Below are 26,123 nucleotides of genomic sequence, written 5' to 3'. Positions count from 1 at the left end.
GGTTTCAACTTGGCACAATTGATCTGTCAGATGATACCTCTTACCTTGTCCAGAATAAATCAAACGACTGACACTTCACAAGACGGTAAGACTCCTGTTAAGCTGCGCTTAAAGAGAAAAACCGAAACTCGTCGCGGTTGCAAACTATGCTTGACTTTGCATGTCGTATTCAAGATACAGTAAGTGTGAATGACTTGGGTGGGCCACCAATTCATGGTGAAGTTATTAGGACCATCTACATTTCTGCTTCAATACAGAATGGGTCAAACAAGAAGGTCGTTTCGTCTGAACTTTGGCATGACAGTAGACGTAAGAATTAAGGTCATATATATATATATTTGGTATGTCTGCCCAGTGGTTCAATTGTTTAGCCCCATCCTCGAAGTCTGTTGAATCTTCTCTTCTTCTTCTTCTGGCCATTGGTAACTTCAGAGAATCACAGAGCTCTATCGGGCACAAGATTAAGATCTCTACTGGCCCGAAAAGAGTGACGGTTAGGGATGCCAAGTCGATCCTCTGAATTCTCCGAGAGGTTTTGCGAAATCGAACACGATTCGCCTCTACGTAGGCATGATCCAAGGATTCCGTATGAGACCCTGTAAGGATTTACTCGAGGAGCGTTTATAAGACGGCAAATATCACATCACTGACTCCTCAACCGCCCTGGAAAAAGTCCAAAGTCACGGCGAAACATCAATTTGAAAAAGACCCGCTCTCGGGTTGCAGACGTACATGTACATGTTCTTCTGATCGATCCCCATCAAGAATCTGTTGAATATCTGAATGAGTAATGTCGATCCGAGATACCGGAAGTCAAATTACGATTAAGTGCAAAGTACCCAATAAAAATAATGAATCGGGGAATCTTGAGAGCCACATGTGACCAAGAAAAGCAAGATTCTTCAAGCCGCCAGCAGCAGATCTAAAGATTCCATTCATCAAACAAAGACCCCAGAACCACACATCTTAACCCGCATGCCTTGGCCGCGAAACCGAGGCTCGCCCGTCCGATTGCATCGATTCCGTAAGATTTAAGGGCTTAAGTACTCAATTCCAGCACAGGGGAAGGGTCTAGCATAAAGGTGCGAAAGCATCGGGCGTTTCGAGAGTACTGTTCTCAGTGCATATCGGCCTTTTTACGTATATGATATGAGATTGATATTGGTATTGCGTCTAGCTTGAGATTTCTATAGTACTCGATGATTGGTCGGAAGTTGAAGGCCCCACAAAAATCACTTGTGGACCACAGAAGGTGATGGGTCTGCGAAACATGATCCCGTCTCTGGCAGAAACGTCCCACTGGTGACATGTCTGCATTAGGATGCCATGGCTTTTACACTCCATTAAAGAAATAAGTGACATCTTACCTCAGCTGACAATCGCCCTTCTCTTCCCCCAAAACCAATACTTTGATTTCCCACGTTTTCGACGGCAGCACCTTGTGGTTTCCTGATCATGAAGAAACTTGCTCAAGAAAGAAAAAGGAAAAAGATACGAAGAAAGATATGCTCATCGGACGGTCGGAACGGTCGACAGGATGGTGCAGAACATCAAATGGGAACCGTGAATCTATTCGTTTTGTAATGGAATCAGTGTAGGAATTTCAAAAGAAGATATGGACAACTTGGATTCATCGCAATCCCACGCTTTATTTGAAAAGCTAAGAACCTCTCTACTACTCCACTGAATCATGTATTTTCACTTTCATGTGACTGGAAACCGGCGAGAAGATTAAGACAATCCGACCCTGTGACAGTGATAAAGTCATTGGTATTAGGTAAGAGAGAAGAAAGAAACGTACTCAAGGGAGAAAAGGCAGTTAAGCTAATCCCATTGAAGGAGGCCTCGCAGCTTCTGTATGGTTTTTCTTTTTTTTTTTTAACCACCTAGAGTTGACAAACGCAGAGGAGTTCACTACAGAGGTAGGTGTCGTCTTTAAAAACTGAACCTGGACCCCCCATGAGAGGAGCTCTTTGTTTGTCAAAATGGGTACTTGGTCCTCTGTTGAGTAGTTCAGTACTCCCTGGCCTTTTTCTGCTTCCGCGCCGATGGGTCACCACATCGAGTACGGTCGTCCGACCATGCCGGTTCTTGGCGCCTTCTCCGTGTCCTGGGTTTAAAGGGCCTCCTGCATCTCTAACATGTGTGCTGCAGGGATGGTCCTAGTGTTCATCTCGGTCGTCTGGCTGGTGGATCATCCGGTTGTGCGCGGCTACGCTTCCTGGTACCCCTATGAATATATTCAGCACAGCGTGCGGCAATTCGAGCAGAAAACGGATCGGTTCTGGGAGTTTGATGAGCAAACCAACCGCTGGGTTGAGGTTCAACTGCCTTATGATCTGGTGACCTGTGCTAATGACAACTGCACCAAGGTTGGTTCGCTTGATCGGAGGTCGCACGGTGAAGAGCGATGGGAAAGGCAATCCCATGATCCCGAACAAAGTGAGACGTCGGCTAAAGATGACAGAGGAGAAGCGGCAGATGGCTCCAGCATGGTTCTGCCTCTCAGGAAGAGACTCTCTGTTACTAAGATGTCGGAGACGTCAATTTGGATCACGGGAGAGAGCGGGTCCATCTATGAGAGGTTCTGGAACGGAGTGCAATGGGTTCTGGCACCCCATGATTTCGCGACACCAGCAGGTCGCGCAATATCGGTTTTCATCATCAACCATACGATACTTGCTCTGTCTGAAGCGGGTCAGCTATGCCAGGTGGAGTGCTCTCGCTTTAGACTTGTTTCGGATGCTAAGAGAAAACATCAACATCACGAAGGCGAGTGCAAGGGTCAGATAAGTCTAATGTGCAAGGCATATCTGGCTTATCTGCTCCTAGTTCAGCCGTTAGTTTCGAGAGATTGATTGCACTTGCTCATAGATGTATTAACTTTTTACGTGTTAAGTCTCTTCTTGCCTACAAAACTGATGGCAAAGTATCCCAAAATTCTGAATTGAAGTAAGCTGACTCACGCATACTTTTTTCATTTTTCCAGATGCAACTCAGTGAAAGTTCACAGCCAATTTGGGTAGAGGTCCCTGTGAAGTTCAATTCGAGCTCAAGTCAAGAGAAGGAAAAGGCTTCAATCACCCAAATAAAGTCAGGTGTTGTTTCATTTGATGGAATGTGAGTAAATCAATTCCAGTATGCAACCATAGGAACCGAAAAGAACATATTCATTTGATTGTCATGGCGGGACTATCGTAGTAGGACATCTCGCGATGATAACTGAACATAACTCCGCCTTTTTTCCAGGAGTGTTTATTTCTGCACGAAGAACGGAGCGTTGTTGGAGCTGAGTGACATAGAGCCCCCAAGGTAAGAACCAAATATGTGATGTTGTAGACGAGACAGATATTGAATCGAAGGTAATGACATGAATTTGAAACTCCGATTCTCGTAGATTATTTGTCAAGAAACTCATATGCCATTAGCTTGTATGTTCTCTAAGCACAGATGGGTAAATCACGGCCGACCCCCTGGTGCTAATGTTGCCTTGATAACTGATGCGGGCGCTTTGCGACCAGAAGCAGTATTTATCATAAGGTAAAATCTCTCGCTGCCTTTGTCCCTTGATATCACTGCCGGTGAACTTAACCAACGCAGCTGGCATATTAACATGCCTACCAACCGACACACAATCTGATAAAACTTAACTAAATAACCGGACTGGATTCAAGTTGGCAAAAGGCTTCCATTACATAATGTGTACTAGTAAAGCATGTGCAATTGAATTATTTGGTGAACTGTTCCAACTTGCCTATGTCGAGTCAACTGAACAAGAGATATTGAATGCAGCTCAAAAGGTGATCTTTACGAGTATGATAAAAGCTCAAAGCCGCCATGGAAGAAGCACATCATGAAACAGGGAAGAGAAGAAGATGCTTCTCTGACAGTCGCTCGGGGTTGTACTTTACTGGGGATGAACGGAGATCATTCCGCTTCCGTCTTTCTTCTTACAAAGGTTCTACTCATGCATACCAATCTTTTCGTTAGTAGATTGAAAGAGTGAATGACTACTAGTAAGAGACCTTTCATATCGCAGGAGTAACCTAGGTTGCCAAAGTGATATGATACAAGTGACCATACTGAAATAAGGCATGCTCATGTCCTATTCATATGGAAAATCCTTTGAAGATGTCGGCTGGAATTATCCGTAAACTTTGCCTGTTGCTACACTAAACTTTTCAACGTTTTAACCTAGACGAATTTACAAAATTTGAAGCATCTTCTTGATGTTATGTATTGAAATAACGGCGATCTTAAAAAGTGCTAGATGACCAAAATGAAGGGCTATTTATCTGTGAAACTAAGATGCCCGCATCTCTACGAATCTCTTGCTTGCTTTATATCTACAAACTCCTCATGCAGGCCGGGGATCTAGTTGAAAGGCGAATACACCAACAGAAGTGGAAATGGATATCTCATGGAAGTCCAAACAATCATAACCTGACATCCATGACCCTAGTTCTACAACATGAATTCAGTGAAAACATGTACTCTCTGTTCTTCACGACATCCTCAGGCTCTGTTGTGGAATATAGAATACCGAAACATTCAGGTATTGTTATGAGAAAACCTCATCATGCAATTACATGAAAAAGAAAATCTGTCTTCGCGTCAAAAAAGAATTTACTTTGCATTGGAGCTAAAAGGTGCATATCTCGAACTCACCAGCAATATTTTTCACTGTGGTTGGCTGTTGCTGTATGTTATTCCTCACCTTGGAACTGCTTAGAAGTGGTCCAGAAGCCACCTATGGATGTTTGGGCTAATCACATGCATCCGATGCATGGTAAAGCTGCGAGGGGTATTTCGGGGGTACAGTTACAGATCGGAAGAGTAATTTTTGCACTTGATGATGGCCGACTTGCAGAGCTACACCTGCCAGGACTTGGGGGTGAAAATTCAGGCCCTGGTCAACCCAACATCAGGAAGAAACCCTCGTCCAAGTATGTCTGGTCAGTATTTGATGCCCCAGAAAGTGAAGGATGGAATGCAGAGTATTGCACTGAAGAACGCGGACCTGCAAATTGCGTAACGGGCACTAAAGACGAGCCAAATGATTCAGGAACTACAAGCATGGTAACAAGGAGGAGAAAGGCAAGCGCGACACAAGAAAGCTACTTACTTCCAGGCACATCAGAGGGAACAAATGTGCAGCAACATACTTTCCCAGATGATAGGATGAACGCTAATTTCCGGCTGCGTGTGATGCATGGAAGCAGATCATTTTTCCTGATAACAGATGGCGGTTTGACCTTTGAGTATCTCTATGCTGACAATATTTGGTTTTGGCTGCAGCACGACCACCCAACTGCAATGAAAGTCGTGCTAGGGAACTACAACGGGAGCCTATTTCTTGCTGACATTTACAAGAGTTTGCTGATGAGAGAGAGAAGCAGCAACGAGCTCACTTGGGTGAATTGCACAGCTATGAGGAAAGGAAGGCAAGTTAGAGCAGGTCCGCCATGGGATGGGATACCAGGCAGAGAAAGTAAACTCACAGTAGATGATGCGCTCTTCTTCGTGAGCAAAAGTGGAAGATTGATGCAATTCACAGTGAGTAGTCCACATCCAACTAGAATGCCTTTACCTATAGGTCAGTCCTTTTCATGTCTTAATATGCTGAAATGGCAATGGTGATTAAGATACAAATCGTTCAGAATAATCAAAGATTTTCTCGTGCATCCTTTTCGGTTCACATATTCCATCAAGTAGCGGAGGATTCTCACAAGCATGGTTGTGCAGATGGTGCAAAAGAATCACTCGTTGACAAGAATTTCTGTCAATAACGAAAATGATCCCCAATGTTGCTTCAATTTTCAAATTGCTAAACATTTTCTGACAGAACAAAGATGGATATAGCTCTAGTCCCTGTTGATTTTGCATTGCTCCAACTCGTTTAAGACAAGTTATCGAAATGTACTACACGACTATTTTTGCAGGTTTTCATGAGGAAGTTCAAATGGAAAGATTGCCGAAACCCTCCAAATACAAAGGTCTCATGCATCATAGATCAAGAACTATTCAGAAGAAACATAGTATTCGTTGTCGGCACAGATGGAAGATTATATCAGTACAACAAAGTGACAGAGTTGTGGCATGAGCATTACCAATCCCGGCACTTACTCTTATCTGGGTCGCCTGGAACCGTGATGCGTCCATCCTCGGTATCCTTAGAAGGTTCCATTTTTGTTCTTTCTCGAGACGGTGGACTAGTAGAATATCAATGGAGCACAGTCAATGGGTGGAATTGGGTGGAACATGGAACACCACATAAAGCCGTCACGTTGGTATGTCCACCAGGTCCTTGCTTTGAGGGTAATCAATTATTCGTGATCGGTTCAGACGGAGATGTATATATGAGGTACACGGAAGAGACGACATGGAAATGGAAAAGCTTCGGTCACCCATACATAGGAAACACAGCCTCCGAGGATCACAGAGAGACGAAAGCAAGTGGCGCGCATGATGCAATTTGCATCCCTAAAGATACTAATGCTGGAGCCGAGAAGGAACCGACACAATTCGATGACCTCGACAGGAACTGTGACACAAAAGTTAGTTCATGCATCGCTGTCGTGTCTTGCTTGGACCCCAAGTTTTGTCGAAACTCACCCCTTGTGCTTCGAAATACAGGTCGCCCCCACGAGGCCAATTCCATTTTCTGATGACTCAGTGATCTTTGAGCTGAAAGACGGAAGGGTGAGCCACTATTGCCTTACGATTACAAACTATGACAGTGTCGCCCATATTTTTTGTACATGAACGTCTAGAGTACATCTCAAAAACTGAACATTAGATCAATGACTTAGCCATTATAACCTTAGAGCATGATACTGGTGAATCGAAAAACCATAAACAGAATCACAGTTATCCAATATTGCTCCTCACAAGATGTTTCTGTGGCAGTTGGCGGAGATGCGACGAGTAGGAGAAGCGGATTGGGCATGGTCACGTATTATAGGGACACCGACAAGCTTATGTGTGGCGAACTACTGGACTGCTATGGCATCATGACTGTGAATATCGCTCTCAAATTCGAAGTAATAATGCAGAAGCACAAGAGATGTGGATAATCAGTTCCAGAATGGTGTTACCACTTCCTATTTGTTGATGCCAAGTGACCTAGTATAATTGGCCCATTTCACTTCCTCTCTACTTCTTTTCTTTGGCTATCTTCTTCTTCCTTTTTGTTGGGAAATGACACCACATCTCTTAGAATATTTCCAGCACGGACGGTGATCACACGCTCACATCATTCGTGTGCGGTTGTAAATTAAACAAACAGTGTACTAGTTGTGGTATATATCATATTTAACTTCGTGTAAAAGCAAGATATTATGGTATATCCTCACCTTTGCTGATTTATCGATAATAGTGTGAGAACGCTGGAGAAAATAAGATCACAATTTGATTTTTCTCTTGAGGAAAATGGAGATATGCAAAGAGTATAATCTTAGATCACTGTCCGGAGATAGCAGGCATACTTCCCCTTCCCTTTGTGAGTTATTTTTCTAGGAGGACAACGGGATACATGGTTTCTACTAGGAATATCATAGTGTAAAAGTTGACACATCTGTCTTGTAATGTTACACAATCAGTTCACATCTTTTTATTTGCTTGTTATTCAATACCGTGCGCAGCTACATTTCCAGTGGATGAGCAGCACCCTTATTACAACTATAAGTGTAGTCTCACTTGGTTTTTTCTCTCAAGGAAAAGAGATTTGGTATTTCAGTTGCTTGCTGGGAGTGAAGAGTCCAAAATGCTGCTCGACCCCGGCTGCTTTTAGGTTCTCATCAAACATTGCAAATAAGTATGCCTCGATGGCCTGGCCGGCTTTCTTGGGCGTGCCTTGCTTCACATGGCTGATCAGATTTGCATAGTAAGTGCCTGCATTGCCTAGTGAAGCTGCAGTGCCGCCTTCCGATGGCCATCCACTCTCTGATACAACGATTGCCAAACTTGACCCACCAGCTCTTTCCAAGGCGGAGTAAAGGGAGTCCACCAATGCGTCAAACAGGTTTTGGTACTGATATGCACCGTCCGTTACCACCACTCCTGGTGATGTAAATAGAGCATAGGCAAGATCAATGCTCTGCATATTCTGTGTGTAGCTGAAGTAGGGGTAGATGTTGGCTAGGAGCGGTGAGCCGTTATTGACCAAGAAGCTAATAATGGGGCCTATGAATTGACTTGCGGTGTCACTGAATGCCCCGTTCGACGGGGGGTAGGATACGCCTAGCAGACCTGTGTCAACTGCCGTGGAGACCTTGATCTGGCCCTGCAAATTGGCGGATGTGAGGGCGTTTTGGATGTTCTGCATTGCGGGGAGGACGTAGGGGGCTTTTGCGTCGCCCGGGGGGACTTCATTCCCGACCGCGATGTACTTGATCTTGACATCGGACGAGAATGCCACGACGTTGTTTTGGACCCAGTTGGATGCCGTGGAGGCATCGGTTAGAGCCTGGAGGTTGTCGTTAAGAACGCCGAGGATGAGTTCGATGTTGGATCCTCTCAGGGCCTGGAGAGTGGCTTGGTCTGGATCGTAAATCCTCATCCTTCCGATGTTGTTGGCCTTGAACAGCTCGATCACTTCCGCCTGACTAGGCAGATTGTTGCCGTTCCGTCCATAGCAGACGCCTACGGACTGCGCACCTGGATTGTGAAATGAAATGATGCATTGATGAAAGGAGAATGTGACGTTTTTTTATAGCTTCATGAGCAATCAAACAGTTGAGCAGAGTTAGGAAGTGAAATCGTTTTGACTATAGTGTTCAATAAAAGCATCTACTCCAATCACTCTATCTATCACCGTGTAGATTTCAGACATGTCCCGAACATGCTTGGTCGATACCTCGGGTCGAAGACAACATCTGTTCCCATTACGGGACGATACATGCTTAAAGGAAAAGCAGAAGAACAAGGAAGGAACCTGTCATTCCTGCTCCTGCTAGTAGCAGGCCGAGAGCGAGCATAAGCGAAGCCATAACATTCTTGTTACTCATTTCGTCGAAACTGACTATGGAAAACAAAAACTCTTTAAAGGGACGAAAGCAGATCCCCGGATGCTTATCTCCGTAGATCTCCAGCTTATATGCAGCTCCATGGCCTAGGATTTGGAAAATTCAAGAGCACATTCTAAACGATTGACAGACGACTTCTTGGCTTCTTGCCAGGTCAATCACTCAAGGTGATGTTAACATGGTAAGACAGTTTCTTGGATGTTTAAGGTGCAGGACAGACACCTAATGAGACTGTGACGCGAAGCCAATGCTTCACGAATCGCATGGCCATGGACATGTTCTCTCATTTCGCCGTGATTGACGCGAGAATTTTCTTCAACAGAGACTTACCCCTTGTTCGCTTCTTCCCTCGTCGACTACCTCACGCTGCCAAGGAGGCCGGTCCTACATGCCTAACCTGAATACGAGATAAGCCTAACAAAAATCGGTAGCTTAAGGCTTTTTGCTAGATACGCTCGGTTGAACGACTTGCGTTTCGATCATCAAGGTTGTTGATCGTAAGTTGCGATGTACCCCTTCCTATTCCGACCAAGCATCCCCAAGAACACGTCAAGACAACAAAGTGTGTAGCTTAGAAAGCATGGCAAAAGCCAAAATCGTGCCTTATTACCGTGCTTTATTTTCGTACAGAAAAACAGCATGGTGTAGATTCACCCAACAACTGATAATTTGGAGGTAAAACTCGAGTTACCGCGATCAACAGTGAAATTGACCGGAAAAGTAAAGATAACGGGACCGCTAGTGCCTTGAAAACGTTGATGAGATGCTGATGAACAAGACGTCGCCACTTGGCAATTTATGAACCCTACATCACGTGAGGCAGATAAAGTTGGATCTTTCCTGGCGTGTATCTTCGGAGTCCACCAAGTCATAACTCCACGATTGTGCCACTAATCGTACTTTAACCCTAGGTGCAAAATGCATTGGTCCTTTTTATTTTTACTAAGCACAGTACATTTTTTAGGCCATTTAATTTTAATTTTGCATAAATACAAATCCATGGGTGATGAAGAGCAATAGCATAAAATCACTAGTTTGGAGGAAATTACCGAATCTAAAAATAGCGGGAACGATCATAAATAGGCATAAAGACAAAATGGATGCAAAAAAAAGTTGCATTTCTTTTAGCACGTGACAATAAATCATAACTTACAATTCATAATCAACGTGCCTAAAGGGCACATTTTACCAAAATTCTAAAGGAGATCGTATAATCATCGCGTCCGCGATAAACTTAAGGAGATAAATTATACACATTCACGAGAGGATCAATATATATTTTGAGACAATTATACAACCAGCATCTTTTTACAGGTCAAATGATCCCACGGCGGATGTGCAAATCATTTTTTATGAGGGTAGTGAATTTAATAATAAAAAAATCCAATAATAAGCCAATGGTATTATCAAGATCTTTGAGAAATGGGATGGATCTAAGGGGTGATTGGCTTCCGGGCGATCCAATTCTCACCCAGGAATTGGGAACCGGACCGACCAATCCGGCTCCCAAGTGGTCCAATAGAACTGGTCGCCTGTTCTTTTGTCGTGTTTTGTTGTTAAACTCTCTCGTTATTGACATATTTACCAAAATAACCTTTCATTAGTTGCATCATGTTGGATTTGAATATATTTTGCAAACTAGAAAACAGTCGCACATATTCACCCGTCCGGAAGACTAAAACTAAAAGTGCTTGATGCTAAATTAATTTTTCACGAGCTGATTCATGCCAAATTAGGGCCATTGCTTGATTATATGGTGTTTTGGAAGGGTAGGCTCTATTACGTAAAGTACATACACACAACAGAAGGCTGAGTTTGAGGGCAGTAATCACAAATCCAAAGGGGTTGGAAAAATAGATGATAGAGGAGAGAAACATCATACATGATATGCCACTTCTGTCGACAACTTCATGGCCCGATGGAGCAAAAATTTGGTGGTGGAGCGAGTGTGATTGTGAGTCTGCGATTAGGGTTAAAGATTTAAAAAAATAACCGTTCCAGTCCAGAAGATACGAGTGGGCGGTTCCATTTTTGGAATCGGGAACTAGACCGGAAATGGAACCGCCCACTCGAAATCGAACCGGCATTCTCGAAAACCTCTCAAAATCGGCCGGTCGAGCACGATCTGGGCTGTTTCTATTGCTCACCCCTCGAGGGATCTACGTAGTGGAAGGCTTGACGCCCATTTTCACAGAAGTTGAGCCAAATAAGTTGCACCGCACTAAACAGAGTTGCAGTCCGGTACAACGTGTTCTCGCTTTCACTCCATCAATGCGAACAGCTCATTGTACGCGAACCCGACAGATCCAAACTCCACATGAGGATAAATAGAGAGCTTCGGTTCTCAATGAGCAGGAGACGTCGTACTCGTCTGACTTCGTGAACCGTCGCACGTTTTTCTTCGGCAGGAAAGCGACGTCGCAGCCGAGCGATTCGTCGTCCATTGTACGTCCGTCATCAGTTTGGCCCCGACGAACGCAACTCCTGACCATCGATGGACGATCTAGCAAATCCTGGAGTCTTCTGGACAGGTCTTGACAGAGAATTTTTCATCGATGTCACTGTGTTTTTTTTCTTTCGGTATTTCACAGCACTCCTCTTTCCTCATTTTCTTAAATAAAGACATGAAACTGACATTATTTTAAAGAATGATCTGACATGTCCTCGGTGTTTAAAAAGAAAAAAAGAAAATATATGACCAAGGATATTTTCGTCGTTTTACATTTTCTGAATATTTTTAATTTTTCTTCCATTTTTTCTTTCTTCTTTTTCCTTTCCTTTCCACCGGTGGCTGGTCTCAAGCGATGGACGGCCACCGACGAGGGCTAGGTGAGGTCGCCTCTAGCCAGTGAGGCCACTCGAAGCTGTCGCTAGCCTCGCCCAGGCGAGGGCCGGCCACAAGCATTCGCCTGGACGATGCGAGGTTGCCGACTGTTGACGAGCCCTCACCGGCCCCAACAGAGAAAAAGAGGAAATATCAAATATGAAAATATGAAAAAATAATAATAAAAAAATGTAAAATGACGAAAATACCCTTGATCATATCGTTCTTTGAAACAATAAAGATGCTTCGGGTCTTTTTTGAAATAAAGTATATTTTAGATCTTTATTTGAGAAAATAATAACACTTCAAGTCCTTATTTGAAATTTTTCTTATACACCTCGCTCGCCACTAGGATATCCAGCTAGCCGAAAGCCCATTCTCCTTCCGACCAAAAAAAAAGAGGGCCCCTTCTCCTGATCTGCTTCTGCTTCTTGGCCCATGTACTGTGGATCCGGACCATTTGCGTTGGAGATTTGGGCTACCTCTGATGAGGGCCTTAGCCTTACTCCTCCACCAAAATATCAAGCCGAAGCCCGTGGGTGACGTGGCGCCTGACGTGTGCTTCGTCACGTGATCGCATGATGTCAGGAAGATTTTCCAGCTCCTCGCACGCGGAAAATCGTGGCTGATTCAACGCGCCCGCAGAGAGAGAGAGAGAGTAGTGTGTTATTAAAACGTCCGACCTCGTTCGGGACAGTATAATAGCGTCGCACAAAAAGGGCCGGGTCCCATCGAATCGCCAGATCCTCGGCTGTGAAGAAAAAATCGGGAGATCCGACACGTGTCTGGTACTGCCCAGCTGTACACCTCTAACCGACAAAACCCACCACCGGTGCACTGCGCTAGCGCGGACACTTTACCCCACCCCGTGTCTGTTTCTCGATTTCCTCTCCTTGTTCCGAAGTTAGTTAAAAATTGCATGCTCGCGATAGGTCTAGCTGTTCAATCATGGCCTTATCTGGTAACATGAAAGTCAAAACATCCTCATAACATCAATAGTTATTGCACTAGCCATACCAAACTTGAAACTTAGACCGTTAATTTTTCTTTGTGCAATCTGTATCGTTGTACTAGAAGGGAACAAGACAATGGCAAGGGCTATGGGCGCCATCGCTGTGCCAACGAGAGCAACTAGGCCTTCCTCGCGACCCTCAACGGGGGTCGTAATGAGAGGATCTAGGCGGTGCTGCCCTCATGACGAAGTCGTATATAACGGTCGTAAATTGATATTTTTTATAATATTCGTATAGCAATTCGTCGTACTCGAAGTGAAAAGGGTTGTAGGATAATTTTTAACTTAAAAGGCTTAGGATGTCTTATGTTAAATTGGTAAATTATGATTTTTCTCGTGCACGGTCATACAATGGTAGGTCAAACTCAAAAACAAATCGCAGTACTTCAATTTGGCAATTACAGGGCGATAAGACGCTTGGTCGTACATTGAGCCAAGTGCGTCGTACAAAATGCCGTAGTCGTCTAAACATATAATTGTCGGACAACCGTCCACTAGTGGTTTCCCTTTGGGGTCGTATGCTTCGATGAAGTGCCAAACACAATCTCATGTCCAATCTAAGTTGATTGAGGGGGGAGAAAGAGATAGCCAATGGGTATTATCACTAGCAATGACAGCAAACTTTTCAAACGATAAAAGATAGCAAAATGCTAATCTCGATTGATCGTGATTTTTGCCATCGTATCGACCCGAGATTTAAGAGAGAGAGAGAGAGACCAACATTTCAAGATACTAATCCATAGATCATCTTGATCCCCCCCGTGGTCACCCATCATGGGCGAAGGAATTGCAGCTGCTAAAAGTCGCGAGCGACATGGAGCAAGGCGATTCACCGAAGTTTGGGCTCCTTTGGTCGGCCAATCCCGGGTCTCGGATTCAGTATGGATGGCCCGAAAGCGACCCCCACTAGCCGTTCGTGTCTTTACGAGAGAGAGAGAGAGAGAAAAGGTTGGGGGGGAAAAAAGAATGGCTCTTCTTCATGCGTTGCCAAAATGATTTGAACCAATTGGGAATTTTCTCATTTAAAAAAAAACAGAGAAAGAAAGAAGATTTCGGGACACTGATATCTCGAAAGAGATACCGGCCCATCAAGATCTGCACTTTTTGGTCGGCAGGCTTCGTCCAATCTCACCGTCTCTAATCTTGACCTAAGGTCCCCCTCTTTTTACATACTTTTAAAAAAAAAAAAAATTTGCCCTTTTTGAACGGTGAATTCTCGCGATCGCCTACGCTACGTACGTTAGAGTTCCATGTTGAAATAGGAAAATACCCTTTTGACCCTCGATCAGATTTCTCAATCAGAGTTTCTCGACTTGGTTGATCTCTGATTGCGACGGAGGAAAATCGATGTGTTTGACTTTTTCCTAATGTATATCGTGCATAATGGCGTTGATTTTTCTATGTCACGCTCTTAGCGAAGAATAGCAAACGCATTTGATTTGACCCTGAGACCCTATTAAGCAAATCTTCGGTAGGCTTTCGTTACGTAGCGGCACCAATTATTTTTTACGACACCGGTCAATGTATCGGCTTCAATCAAATCTAATTCGACCAAGAGATCGGTCGAAAAAATTTTATATGGTCAAAGAATACTTATAAGTAAGGAGGAAAAAAAAAAAAAGAAAGAACGGTGAAAATTCATGGACCAGATTCGTAATCCAATGTCCAAAGTTTTTATCATCGCATCGTTATACTTTGCCAAGTATTTTTTGCTCAATATATTGTTCCCCGTCTCATCACACGCGATGCACAATCGCACGAGACATAATTACGCGAACCTTCTTACATAAAAAAGGTCTGTTTAGAGTATCATCTACCTCTTTTTCTCCAATGTTTAAGCTTTTGAGAAGCAAAATTAAGTACCGGAACTTTACTAAATAGAAGAGAAATTGCTTGTGGTATGAAGAAAATACACGACCATGAATTTGATAGTGGATCCTATTTTGGTGGGTTAATATCAAGAAAAATCTCAAATTGGTACACCTTTGATAGATTTACCATAAACTAATATTTTGGCTATCAAAGACCTCAAAATGGTCAAATTTACTACAAACTGATTTTTTTACCACAAAAAAGACTAAACCGGTACATCCGCGATAAATTTACCCTCGATTAATTTCCGTTAAATTGTGTTAATCCTAAACTGGTACATCCATCAATTGTTACATGTCATCAAACTCAGCAATTTGATGGTAAAATTTATCAAAAACTAATGGATGGTAAATTTATCATAAGTGTACCATTTTGGGGTTTTTGATAATCAATAAAATTTGGAGTAAATTTGTCATAAATATATCAATTTGGATTTTTTCATGGTGTTAATCCTATTTTAATTTCATTTGGCTAGTTTTCAACTTTTTGATAAAAGTGGAGACGTCAAGCAAGAGTAGTCACCTGCAATAGTCCCTAGCTCCATGTAGCAGCACTTCTCTAGTGGCACCACAAATCGGTCATTGGCCATAGATCAAAGTTGGCGCCCACCTGCAAATTAATAGGAATAGATTCCTGTGGGTGAACGAACACAGCACGTCATGTCGCCTTACGTTGTTTTGCACTTTGCTCGATTGTGGTCGGGGCCTCGACTGACCGTATCGTTGGACATCAACTTTATTTTAACCAGTCATTTGTTGTCATTTCTTTCGAATTTCATTGTTCAGATTAACATCAAATTGGATTTTCCTTTTTTTAGAATAAAAAAGGAGTTCCACAGTTGCTTGTAGAACAATGCGGGCAACTTAGGAGGTTTACTGCGTTGGATTTGAATCGTTTTGCAAATTTCCTATGTCGAGAAAAAGGAACTCAAGAACGTAGAATTGGATTATCTAGCAGCGTGTGTTGTTGGGATTTCGCTACAGTAGTAATTATACACATCAGCATGAAAGTCTTGAGAAAAAAACGAGTCCTAACACTTTTTCAAGGATCGTCCCGAGCCCCCAAAGCCCCGAACATCGAGGCCTCGTGAGTCGGCTGGGGAGCTCGATGCTCTGGGGCTGGGACCCAAACACCCGGGCCCCGGATCTCGCGGGCGGGCTCGAGACTCTGGCTCCTAGACTCGGGACAAAACGAGGCCTAAGGACATGTGAATCCAAATCCTTGCTTTTTCTCCGTGCAAATTACACGCCCTTGGTAAGTGGCATGATCGCCTGTCCCAAAGAAGCTCGACAAGAGATTTGATCAAGGATGATGGAAAAACGATTTTCGGCTGTACACTTTGATAATAACCTCGGGAGAAACGGCGAAGAGACCGTGGCGAAGGTGGTACCACCGAGGGCCGCGAGTGTTGTTGTCGGTTTTTTTTTTTAACGTGTTTTGCGAGGTTTTGGAGAAGCGAGAAAACACAGCTGGAAAGAGCGGAGGACAGCTGGCGGATGTACGGCGGCGAATGCGCAGGACCCGTCGCCGTTCGTCCTCTAATGCTCGGTCCACTCGGCCAGTCGGTCCTCCCCTCCCTCTTCTTTATACGGAAAATAAGAAAACGGGGCCGCCACCGAATCCCCGAAAGGCAAAGGACATCGCTGCCTCCTCCTCCTTTTTACCCCTTTGCCTCTTTTGCCCCTCCGCCTCTCCTGAAATCGCGATCCGACCGCGGGTTCTCCTCCTACTTTGCAAAAAGACCAAAGAGCACGTGTCTACAGGAGTTCCCCCCTTTCTTCTTTTTTTTTTTTTCCTTTTGTGGTGGTCAAAGTCCGCGGGAGTTCGTGACCTGTCTTGTTTCCTACCATTTCGTTTGAAAAGGTAACGAGTCGGCTCGGTCTCACGTGGAATTCAGAAGAAATTTTAGAGTCTTGATGGTTGAGATGGAGATTTGGGTCCTCGATGTGCCTTCGCTTCGAATTGAGTACCTGTTTCGAGAGTTCGATTATACCCATGTAATTTTCCCGCATGGTGCATATATTTGCAAATGATATGGGTATATGCTGTCGATTCTATCTTTATGTTGAGATCGCATAAGAACCGCACCGAACATTAAGTGATTAGGAGGCCCGATGATCCCACATTAGCCTCGATTGATATTGAGATCCCGACACCATAAGGTCTAGAAATGCAATCCATGTATAAAACGAGGAGGTCCACCTCTATTATCAACTTTCGCTCTCTTATTGAACATTCGACTCTTTTTTTTTTTTTTTAAGTATCATTTAGGGCTTGTAGATATTATAGCTGTTATTGCGATAGAGTTATAAACAAATTGAACTCCACCGAAGAACAATGGTTAAAGGTGATTGGTTTCGGGGTGAGTTGGTTCCTATCCTATAACCGAAAATTGCCCACAAAAGACCGATTTCATAAAATGGAAATTGGGAACCGCCCACCTAATTCGCAAACTCAATCTGGAATTGGTCCAACGATATTGATTTGGTTTCCGAATGGATCCAGAAACGGATCGTGAGTCAAAAAATTAACAAGAAGCATAATTGAATATGGACATAAACCAAAGAACAATGAATGAGTATTCCGCACTTATCGTCGACTCTTGAATACCGCAACAGCAAGTCGAAGACAAAGATATGTGTAGGAACTCCTTGAACATGCAAACCCCAATATAAGTTCGAGGTTGGCCAAAGAAAATCGAGAGAATGCCTTTTTAGTAGTAGGAAGAAGCATCATTCCGATATTCTCCCTCGTTATGGATCTTAGAATGGTAAGATAGCACCTCATCCTAGCAGCAAGGCCACAAAGCCTTATGTCCAAAATAAGAATTTAATTGAATACCGAAAGTTTGTACATACAAGTGAGAATTCAACCGAATGCTAAAAGCTAAATATCTGCATTTGCTAAGTTATGAGAGTCCCGCAAGAAGATTGAATAATCGCATTCGCTAAATTCCGTTAAGAAGATAAACACTTTTTTGCATCATACTAATCGGTTTGATTCCCGAATGGACCCATTGGTTTCGATCTAGGTAATTTGGGTGGGTGGGTCCACACCCGAAGCTCGAAAATGGATTGATATTCACCATATACAATATGAACCGCTCGGAATCGGCTGATTTGGTCCGATCGAGTTCTTTTGCTCATCTATCGCGATTCTTTAATATGGCAAATCATCGACAAAGTGCATGCGAGCGAAGAAAGAGAACAAAAAGAAAGCCATCACGGATTTTTCGTAGAGAAAACAGGCAAAATGCGAAGGCCTACGAAATCAGTATATAAATCAATCCATGGATTTATCGGACTATTTCATAGCCAAGGTAAGAATTTTACCTACGATATTAAAACGACGAGGCGCATCCAACTTTGACCGGCATACAGATTTAGCAAATTCGTTAGGTGAGAGTACCCACGCTGTGCAAAAGAACAGTGAAAAAGGCAAAGCTAGGGGTTTGGTCACCAAAGGCCAAAGAATTCGTCAGTCAAATCTTTGCTTCCGTCTTGTCCTAGATCCACCAAAGCTCTCGAAGTAGACTGATTTTAATCGTTCTTTATCGTCGACACGGCCTGTCGGAGCGTCCGTCTCCATAAAATCCGAAGCCAAATTCAATTTAAGCACGCCTTCTTTCTTCCCTGTAGCACGAAAGGGAGCGATTCGAGAAGATGAGAAGAGGGTCGACGTTACGCGAATAGGACTTGGTCGTCAGTTGTCCTCAAAAAAAGGAATTTCCCACCCTTCTTGGGCTGTCAACGAGTCGTCGCAGGTGGTCCCCGAAAGCGATAGAGGAAAATTCGGGCTTTACTATCGTTAATCCCATTTTAATTTTGGGGGTTATTACGCTAAAGCTCCTTGCTTTCTTTAAAGGCCGAACGGATGTTGCGAATAACGGATTCGTCATTTCGGTCAAAGTCAAAATCATGTCGATCATTAAGTACTCTCTCTCTCTCTCTCTCTCATCAAGCTTCGAGGACAAAACATGGAGACTCTTTTCGCCTTGCGGGTCCCGCCAGGAGGGACTTAAGTTGTGATTGGACAAGAAAGTTTAGAATGAAACGAATCTGCAATCACAAAATTCTGATTAAACCGCACATCGACGAGGCGTCTAATCCTGAAAACAAAAGGTGGGTTAGTGCTTACACGGAAAAGATCAGCATTCGATTTGCAGGCGGCAGATTTCGTGCTCGAAAGGTACGAAATCTCCTTTGTGAATTACTCTTGACGACGAGTGTAAGAGACGTCATTTTAAACGAACCCCGTTCTTGATATACATGGAAATATGTGATTTTTGTGGATTCATCGTAACCAACCGAGCCACGGTTCTAATAATGCGAGTGAAAAATTACGAGAAATTATAAAATCAGAAAAGAAGATCCGAAATTAGCGAGGCGGCTTTGATAATGCATGTGAATAATAACAAGAAATTATAAAATCAAAAAGGAAGACCCGAAATTAGTAAGGATAATAATTGCGCATTCCTAATGCGTTGATGGGTGACTCATGCGTTGACCAAGACGTGGTAGGAGGAAATATACCAATTCAAATTAATCTGCACGAGGTTCGGGTAGCCCCGCTCCGCTAATTCGGCAATCTTTCCTTAATCAAATCAAAGTCAAAACGGCGGCATGCCATCTTTCAAACATTGCGGTAACCGACCTTCCCTAATCCAACCAACCCAAAACTGTAAATATCTCCAAACTCCAATGGCAATTCTCAACGGCGACCCCCCACGCAATAAGTCGAACCTCCTATCCGTTGCCCCACCCCACTCCCATTCTAACCCCCCGCAAATCTTTTAGCTCCCCACCTGCTTATATTTACAATTTTAATTTTTCGAAAAATTGGAACTTTCATTTTAAGGTGGATTTAATTAGGGAACATCCGCCAATAATACCGTTAATTTTGAAAACTTAAATCGAGTGAACGGCGGATTAACTAAAATTGAAGGAGTGAGAACTCTTCTAATATGTTTATATCTTACCCGGCATCATTTTCAATTCCGACGCATCGACCATTACTGTACTTACGCGGCATTTTTTTTCGCAGCTCAATTAAATTCAATGCACACGAGCTAACGCATAAAAATAGCACCGGGCCGAACCTTTAGGTATATTTTTTTTATTTGTTGGCTTAATGCATGCTTGAAGATATCATCGGACTCCATTTGAAATCATTTGATGACTCGTACATTAAGGCATCGGGCGGGAGGATATACTAGTTAACTTTTTTTCGTGACTTTTCGACTAGTGATTGGATTATGTACGACAGCTCTCGTTTTAACTTTACTTATGGATAATAACAAAATTGCTATTAACAAGGGGAAAAGAAAATTAAAGATGGAGCTCCGTTTTATCTCATAAATTGTCTAATTTCTTATCAACCCTCGTGGGAGGACAGCGGAGCAAATCCGCCATTCTCAAGAGATCAAAGGGCAAATCCGTCTTTCAAGAGATCAAAGGGCATGTGTGAGTAGCTATTCAGTTCGCTTTCCAATACCGCTTACTGCAAGAGGAAATCCTTCTCTCTCTCTCTCTCTCTCTCTCTCTCTGAACTATCGCTTTTTAGGCCTTCGTTCGAACAGGTCCATTTCATTTCCGGCGGCTCTTCGCCGCGAAAAAGAGGAATCGCCACCTCCTCCTTCCCTTCCTCCTCCGACGATCTCTGACACACTCGACCTGGCACGAACTCTCACCTTTGACCTCACTGCTTCAGCCAAAGCTCCACGAGAGCAACCCGCAACAATAACGCCTTGGCTTGCATGATCACGAGGGCCTCCTCTCCTCGCATCGAACCGTCGCGCCAACATCGGAAAAAGGACGCGGCGTCACGCCGCCACGACGCCGAGAGAGAGGACCAAGCGGAAAGCGATGAATCGCTCGCCCCACGAGGCGCTGTAGGGGAGAGCCTCGGGTGACCGATCTTAGTGATTGGTGACGGCGGCGTCGAGGCGGAGGCGGAGGCGGAGGCGGTGAGGAGACGCGAGCGATGGGGAGGATAGGGGTGGGGGCGATGGCGGTGGTGGGGTTGGTGGCGGTGGCGGCGGTCGCGGTGGCGGGGGTGGCGGTGGGCAGGAGTGTGAGGAGCAGGAGGAGGTGGAGGAGGGTTTTGGGCGTGTTGAGGGAGCTCGAGGATGCGTGCGAGACGCCGGTGGGGAGGCTGAGGCAGGTGGTGGATGCTATGGCCGTTGAGATGCACGCGGGTTTGGCCTCCGAGGGTGGCTCGAAGCTCAAGATGTTGCTCACTTTCGTCGATACTCTCCCCAATGGGTACTTAACTCATGTCTCCCACCAAGTTTTCACGCTTCTTTTTCAACGAATTCATTTCGCTGAAGTTGAAGTTGTTAGCGATACTTTGGGTCTCTTGTTAGTGCTCGAATGAGCTTTTGTTGCATCAGGTGTCAGTTTTCTTTTTTAGTAGTTTCGCTGGATTTTGGTGTTTGCATTCTTTAGCGAAAGAGAGATTGCCTGATTGGTCTCCAGCCTTATATTCTCTTTCTAGAGTGTGCTCAAAAGAATGCAATGGCTATAATGAGTTCGATGCAATCTAACGAGCGGTACTTGTATTGTCAGGTGCTCTCTACTTTCGGTTCCTTTAGTGGATTTTCCCCAATTCTATTGTTTTCCTAATGATACGTATTCTGTAGTCAACAGGGTGTTTTTCAGCATTGATCTCGATGATAATGCTATTCTTATTTGGGTCCTTGGTGTGTTGTGGCGTGAACTACTGTACTAATATCGGCCGATCTATTGCATAGATGCATTTGTCATCCCTTATGTGAAGAATTAACTTGCTGAGGAGTTAGAACACTATATTCCTTTCATATTCCAGGTTTTTTATTTGCATCAATTTGTTCTGTCTTAGTGTAGGCCTTTTCTCCTATATCTTTTGTTGATGCTCAATCTATATAAAGACCGAAAACAGTCCCTGCTGTTTATACCGGCACGAGCTAAAATTATTCTCTAGGTGAGGTCATTGTTTTTCATGAAATAATCTTATGTTCCTTTTCGGCCAATACCCCTTTTAGGCAATTGCCCTTTTTTGTTGTTTGTATTCCATTATCCTTTTCCTACAAAAGTTGCTTTTTCCCCGTGAGTGCTTTCTTCCAGATGATATCGACACTACTTTCTTTTATCTTGGAGGTGTCATGGCAATATCCCTTTATTAAGATATCTGTTTGGCAATGTTTGTTTTGATATTTGTCATGGAGGAATCAATCTCTTCATCCCTTTTATTTCGGAATATCTTTGTTTTAAACTTTTCGTGTAATGGTTTAAAACATCAAAGAGAATCTCTCCATCCCTCTTTATTAATAAGGGTTTTGATTTATCTCATTTAGACTGTATTGTTTAAGGAAGGTTTACTTTGCTGCTAGTTGTATTTGTTGTATGATTTTTGGGCTTCAGAGAGACAAATAGTAGAGGGATTTTGTTTGTATACCTTGTGATGTTGTTCATAATTCTTGAAAAAAAATTAGTTTAGAAAGACTTTAGTTTGGTCGTGCTAGTGTTAATTCTTCTTCTATTTAAAAATGTTGTAGATTTTGTTGAACCGAGATCTCTACAAACTAGTTGGTGTAGGCCTACTAATGTGCTTTAATTGCACGCTTGGCAACTGCCATCTTGGAAATGTTAGAGGTCATTTTCTCGAGGATCAGTTTCTGGATGTTGACATAATTCAATATTTCTTTGCCCCATTAATTTTTCATTTGTTTTTTATGTGCAAGTTAAGTCTACATGCACTTCCTACATAGTTTTGACACTTCGTGTATTTTTTGGTTTTCTTTTTACAGGAATGAAAAAGGAATTTATTATGCACTTGATCTTGGAGGCACCAATTTTAGGGTTCTCCAGGTTCAGCTGGAAGGCAGAAGGTCCTCAATCTTCCCTCCTGAGGTGGAACAACAACCCATTCCCCAACATTTGATGACCAGTACGAGAGAGGTGGCTCAATGAGGATCTCGAATGTTTTGACAGTATGCTAATTGAATTCTTCTAATTTGCTGCATTTGAAAGATTCATCTGTGCCTTTGTTGCAGGATCTTTTTGACTTTATAGCCGCTTCACTGAAGGAGTTTGTTGAGAGAAAAGAAGTCAGCTTTGGATATTCACCAGAAAAAAGAAGGGAACTTGGATTCACAGTCTCATTTCCTGTGAAGCAAACTTCTGTTTCATCCGGGATTTTAATCAGATGGACAAAGGGATTTGCTATTCACGACATGGTTTGTCTCTTTAGTTATTTGTTTAATAGAACCGTGGGAAATTTTGACTTAAGATGATTATGATCTGTAGAATCAATTCCTGGTCACATGGTTACGTTTGAGAAGATTTGTGAAATGTTTTGCACAAGCTGAGCATTAGACATCGTGTTGCCTTGTTTTTAGTCTGGGCATTGTCTGTAGTTGACATTGGCAAGAGATATTCGTCAACTCGATTAGATTTGGTTTTTGCTTTGCCCATATTACTATTTCTACTTTCACCATAAATGTAGCTTCTACTTGTTGAATCTTTGCTTCCCGTGATTCCAAAACACAACAATAGACTTGCAAATAGAGTTCAGGATTTCTAGAGGAGGAGATTTTCTAAGCTTTATTTTTCTAAGGACAGGTAACTTTGTTTTGTAACTAGATGATTCATTTTCAGGTTGGAAAAGATATTGCTGAAAGTTTGCAACTAGCATTGGCGAGGAATGGCCTAAATATGCGAGTTGTAGCATTGGTACTCTCTATTCCTAAATTTATCACTCTAATTTAGAATAAAATCTGCACCATTCCGCTCATGTTGCTTGAACTTTTGGAGATGAGAAACTGTGATATTGGTGGTTTAGAATTGTCTGCATACTAGTTTAATTTGTCGATTGATTAATGTGACCAATATGCTATATAGTTGAGCTTGCATACTTTCCATCTGCTATTATTGCCTCACTTTATCATACCAATCTTTTTGCTTGACTGAGAAATGTTGTTCCCCCCTCACATGCTTGGCATGCTTGAGAAGGAATATGATGGATGAGGATTGGGAATTTCATGAATTAAGATAAGCTACGTTCTTTTATCTGTGTTTCCATGTTCATAGAAGGGGAGATTCAAATGTTTCTCCAGCAATTTAGCATAGTATTTAGCAAATCGCGCGGTTTGGGTTGATGTTAAAAAGTTGTCTGGCCTATTTTTGGCTTCAACTTGAATAGGATTTGCACTTTACAGGGTCCAAAAATATCCTCTTCAAACAATGTATATGACATCATGGAAATCCTGTTTTCTTCTGAGCAGGTAAATGACACCGTTGGAACACTAGCTCTCGGACATTATCATGATCCGGACACGGTTGCTGCAGTAATCATTGGAACGGGTACAAATGCCTGCTATGTTGAGCGAACAGATGCTATTATTAAATGCCAGGGTCTTGTTACAACTTCTGGGTTAATGGTACGCTTCAAATTTACCGTAAGTGACATATTACTGTGACTGGATTTTCTATCTTGGTTACTCATGGTGTTTGTTCCTCTCTTTAGGTTGTGAACATGGAATGGGGAAGTTTCTGGTCTTCCCATTTACCAAGAACTTCTTATGATATTGATTTAGATGCTGAGAGTCCCAACCCCAACGAACAGGTAGATCTTGTATTTTCAGTTACATCCTTGCATCTTTCCTGCTAGGTTAATGTAAGACCAAGACATTTGCTGTAGGGTTTTGAAAAAATGATATCTGGAATGTATCTGGGAGAAATTGTGAGGAGAGTGATCCTCAGGATGTCCCAAGAGTCTGATATTTTCGGTGCCTCTTTGTCAAATTTGTCAATTCCATTCATTTTGAGGTAAACTCTCTCTCTCTCTGATAGTTAGTCTGTCCTTTCATGATTAAGCTCTGGATTCTTTACTTATGTTAATGTAAGGGCCAGTATCATTCGTGGAAAGAATTATAAATTTCACGTGCTTATGTATATGGGCATGATAGAACCAGACATGCAATTGTCCTTCGGAAAGTAAGTGCGTAAGTGTCAATATGTTCGTCGTATTGGTATTAACAAATACACGTTCATAGTACTTCCAAACACATTTGAAATGGTTCTTACCAAATAAGGAAGCTTTTCAGGGAATGTAGTAGATGCTTTTTGGTTTTTAAAGCAACTAGTTTAATTTCGTCAACATGGCATTGGATCATACCGTTGCGTGATTCAAGCGCTGTTAGTCTGGACTGGCGTTAGTCTGGACTGGCCGTCTATGTCAATGTACTGATAAGTTGATGTCATGGTTCAAAGTCTTCTGACATTCTGGTGTTTCCTTGGAAAGGATATACTGGTGAGTGCTGAAATATCCTGAAGTTCTTTAATAGTGTTGTAAGCTCTCAAACGTTGGGGGCAAGAACACGTATAAATCCGACAGATCACTCCTGATATGACTGAGGAGTGATAAGTTAGATCAATGTCTCATTCCTCATAAGGCTTGGGATGAAAAATGGCTTCGCAATATTTGGCCTCTGTCATTACCTCCGTACTTTGTTTCACTGATGGAAGCTGCACGATTTATTGTTCCAGAACTCCATTAATGGCTGCTATGCACGAAGATAACTCCCCAGATTTGAGAGAAGTAGATGAAAAATGGAGAGAGATGCTGGAAGTAAGTGGTTTGACATGCGTTGGAGCTTTTTTTTGTGGCCTTCTCCTGTTGAGTCTTTTCACGTCGGGTTCTCGGGATTCAAGTATTTCATGGTCTATTTTTGTGGCTTGCCATCTTCAGGTTCCGGAAGTCCCTAAAAAAGCACGGAAGGTGATTGTGAAGGTATGCGACATAGTGACCCGCAGAGCCGCCCGCTTGGCTGCTGCTGGTATCGTGGGGATCTTGAAGAAAATAGGTCGGGACGGTGGAAGCATCACCGGCGGAAGAAGTAGAGGAGACGCCCGGATGAGAAGATCGGTTGTGGCGATAGAAGGTGGTTTGTACACCAGCTACACCATGTTCAGAGAATATCTGCTTGAAGCCTTGAGAGAGATTCTGGGGGAAGACGATGCACGACATGTCATTCTTAAAGTCACTGAAGACGGTTCGGGCCTCGGAGCGGCCCTCCTCGCGGCGGCCTCGCATTCGTCGACACCACCACCCAACACTGTGGATAGCGTACAGATGCCTTAGAACAACATCACAGTTTGTTTATATTACAGGCCTTGTAAATTCAGTGTCATGCCATCTTCCATTTCGTGAATTTTTAGGTAAATTCTGTTCATATTACCATATGTTCATTGGATTGGCTTTGTCTTGTTGTATACTATTGGTCCAATTTTGAGTTTTGAATGAAATTTTTTTATTTATCAATTTCTTTGTAGCTAAAGATTTTCGGAAGTTTTCGAACAAAAAAAAAAAATAGTTCTTCGAAAGTTTAAATCAATTGCCATCGGGTACA

General features: G+C 43.0%; 3 protein-coding genes across 6 annotated transcripts; 2 read left to right on the top strand and 1 right to left on the bottom strand.

Annotated features, from left to right (window-relative positions):
• Positions 1-1,671: 1,671 nt before the first annotated feature.
• LOC115734518 lies at positions 1,672-7,666 on the top strand. Of its 3 annotated transcripts, none has more exons than XM_030665351.2 (10): positions 1,678-2,711; positions 2,990-3,120; positions 3,250-3,312; positions 3,451-3,540; positions 3,793-3,958; positions 4,366-4,555; positions 4,736-5,556; positions 5,943-6,557; positions 6,637-6,702; positions 6,910-7,666. In XM_030665351.2, exons 1-10 carry the CDS (start codon positions 2,142-2,144, stop codon positions 7,015-7,017), a joined length of 2,820 nt encoding a protein of 939 aa, XP_030521211.1. In that variant the 5' UTR covers positions 1,678-2,141; the 3' UTR covers positions 7,018-7,666. The 3 variants fall into 3 exon arrangements, with proteins under 3 accessions (XP_030521212.1, XP_030521211.1, XP_030521210.1); XM_030665350.2 differs by having other exon boundaries at positions 1,680-2,711; positions 4,733-5,556; XM_030665352.2 differs by lacking the exons at positions 6,637-6,702; positions 6,910-7,666 and having other exon boundaries at positions 1,672-2,711; positions 4,733-5,596; positions 5,943-6,248.
• On the bottom strand, positions 7,576-9,186 carry LOC115734521 (glucan endo-1,3-beta-glucosidase-like). Its single transcript, XM_030665355.2, has 2 exons — positions 8,936-9,186; positions 7,576-8,658 (listed from the first exon to the last, which is right to left on the bottom strand). The coding sequence occupies exons 1-2, from the start codon at positions 9,006-9,008 to the stop codon at positions 7,712-7,714; spliced, it is 1,020 nt and encodes a 339-aa protein (XP_030521215.2). The 5' UTR covers positions 9,009-9,186; the 3' UTR covers positions 7,576-7,711.
• Positions 9,187-20,229: 11,043 nt separating this feature from the next.
• On the top strand, positions 20,230-26,035 carry LOC115734177 (hexokinase-3-like). Of its 2 annotated transcripts, none has more exons than XM_030664800.2 (9): positions 20,230-20,997; positions 22,521-22,671; positions 22,767-22,949; positions 23,371-23,445; positions 23,997-24,152; positions 24,239-24,337; positions 24,413-24,540; positions 25,261-25,342; positions 25,463-26,035. In XM_030664800.2, the coding sequence occupies exons 1-9, from the start codon at positions 20,717-20,719 to the stop codon at positions 25,853-25,855; spliced, it is 1,548 nt and encodes a 515-aa protein (XP_030520660.1). In that variant the 5' UTR covers positions 20,230-20,716; the 3' UTR covers positions 25,856-26,035. The 2 variants fall into 2 exon arrangements, with proteins under 2 accessions (XP_030520660.1, XP_048137189.1); XM_048281232.1 differs by having other exon boundaries at positions 23,997-24,170.
• Positions 26,036-26,123: the final 88 nt, after the last annotated feature.

Source organism: Rhodamnia argentea, chromosome 6 (assembly GCF_020921035.1).
Source record: "Rhodamnia argentea isolate NSW1041297 chromosome 6, ASM2092103v1, whole genome shotgun sequence".
Classification (NCBI taxonomy): domain Eukaryota; kingdom Viridiplantae; phylum Streptophyta; class Magnoliopsida; order Myrtales; family Myrtaceae; genus Rhodamnia; species Rhodamnia argentea.
The sequence above is the reverse complement of the archived record's forward strand: the minus strand, read 5'-3'. Positions and strand labels throughout refer to the sequence as shown.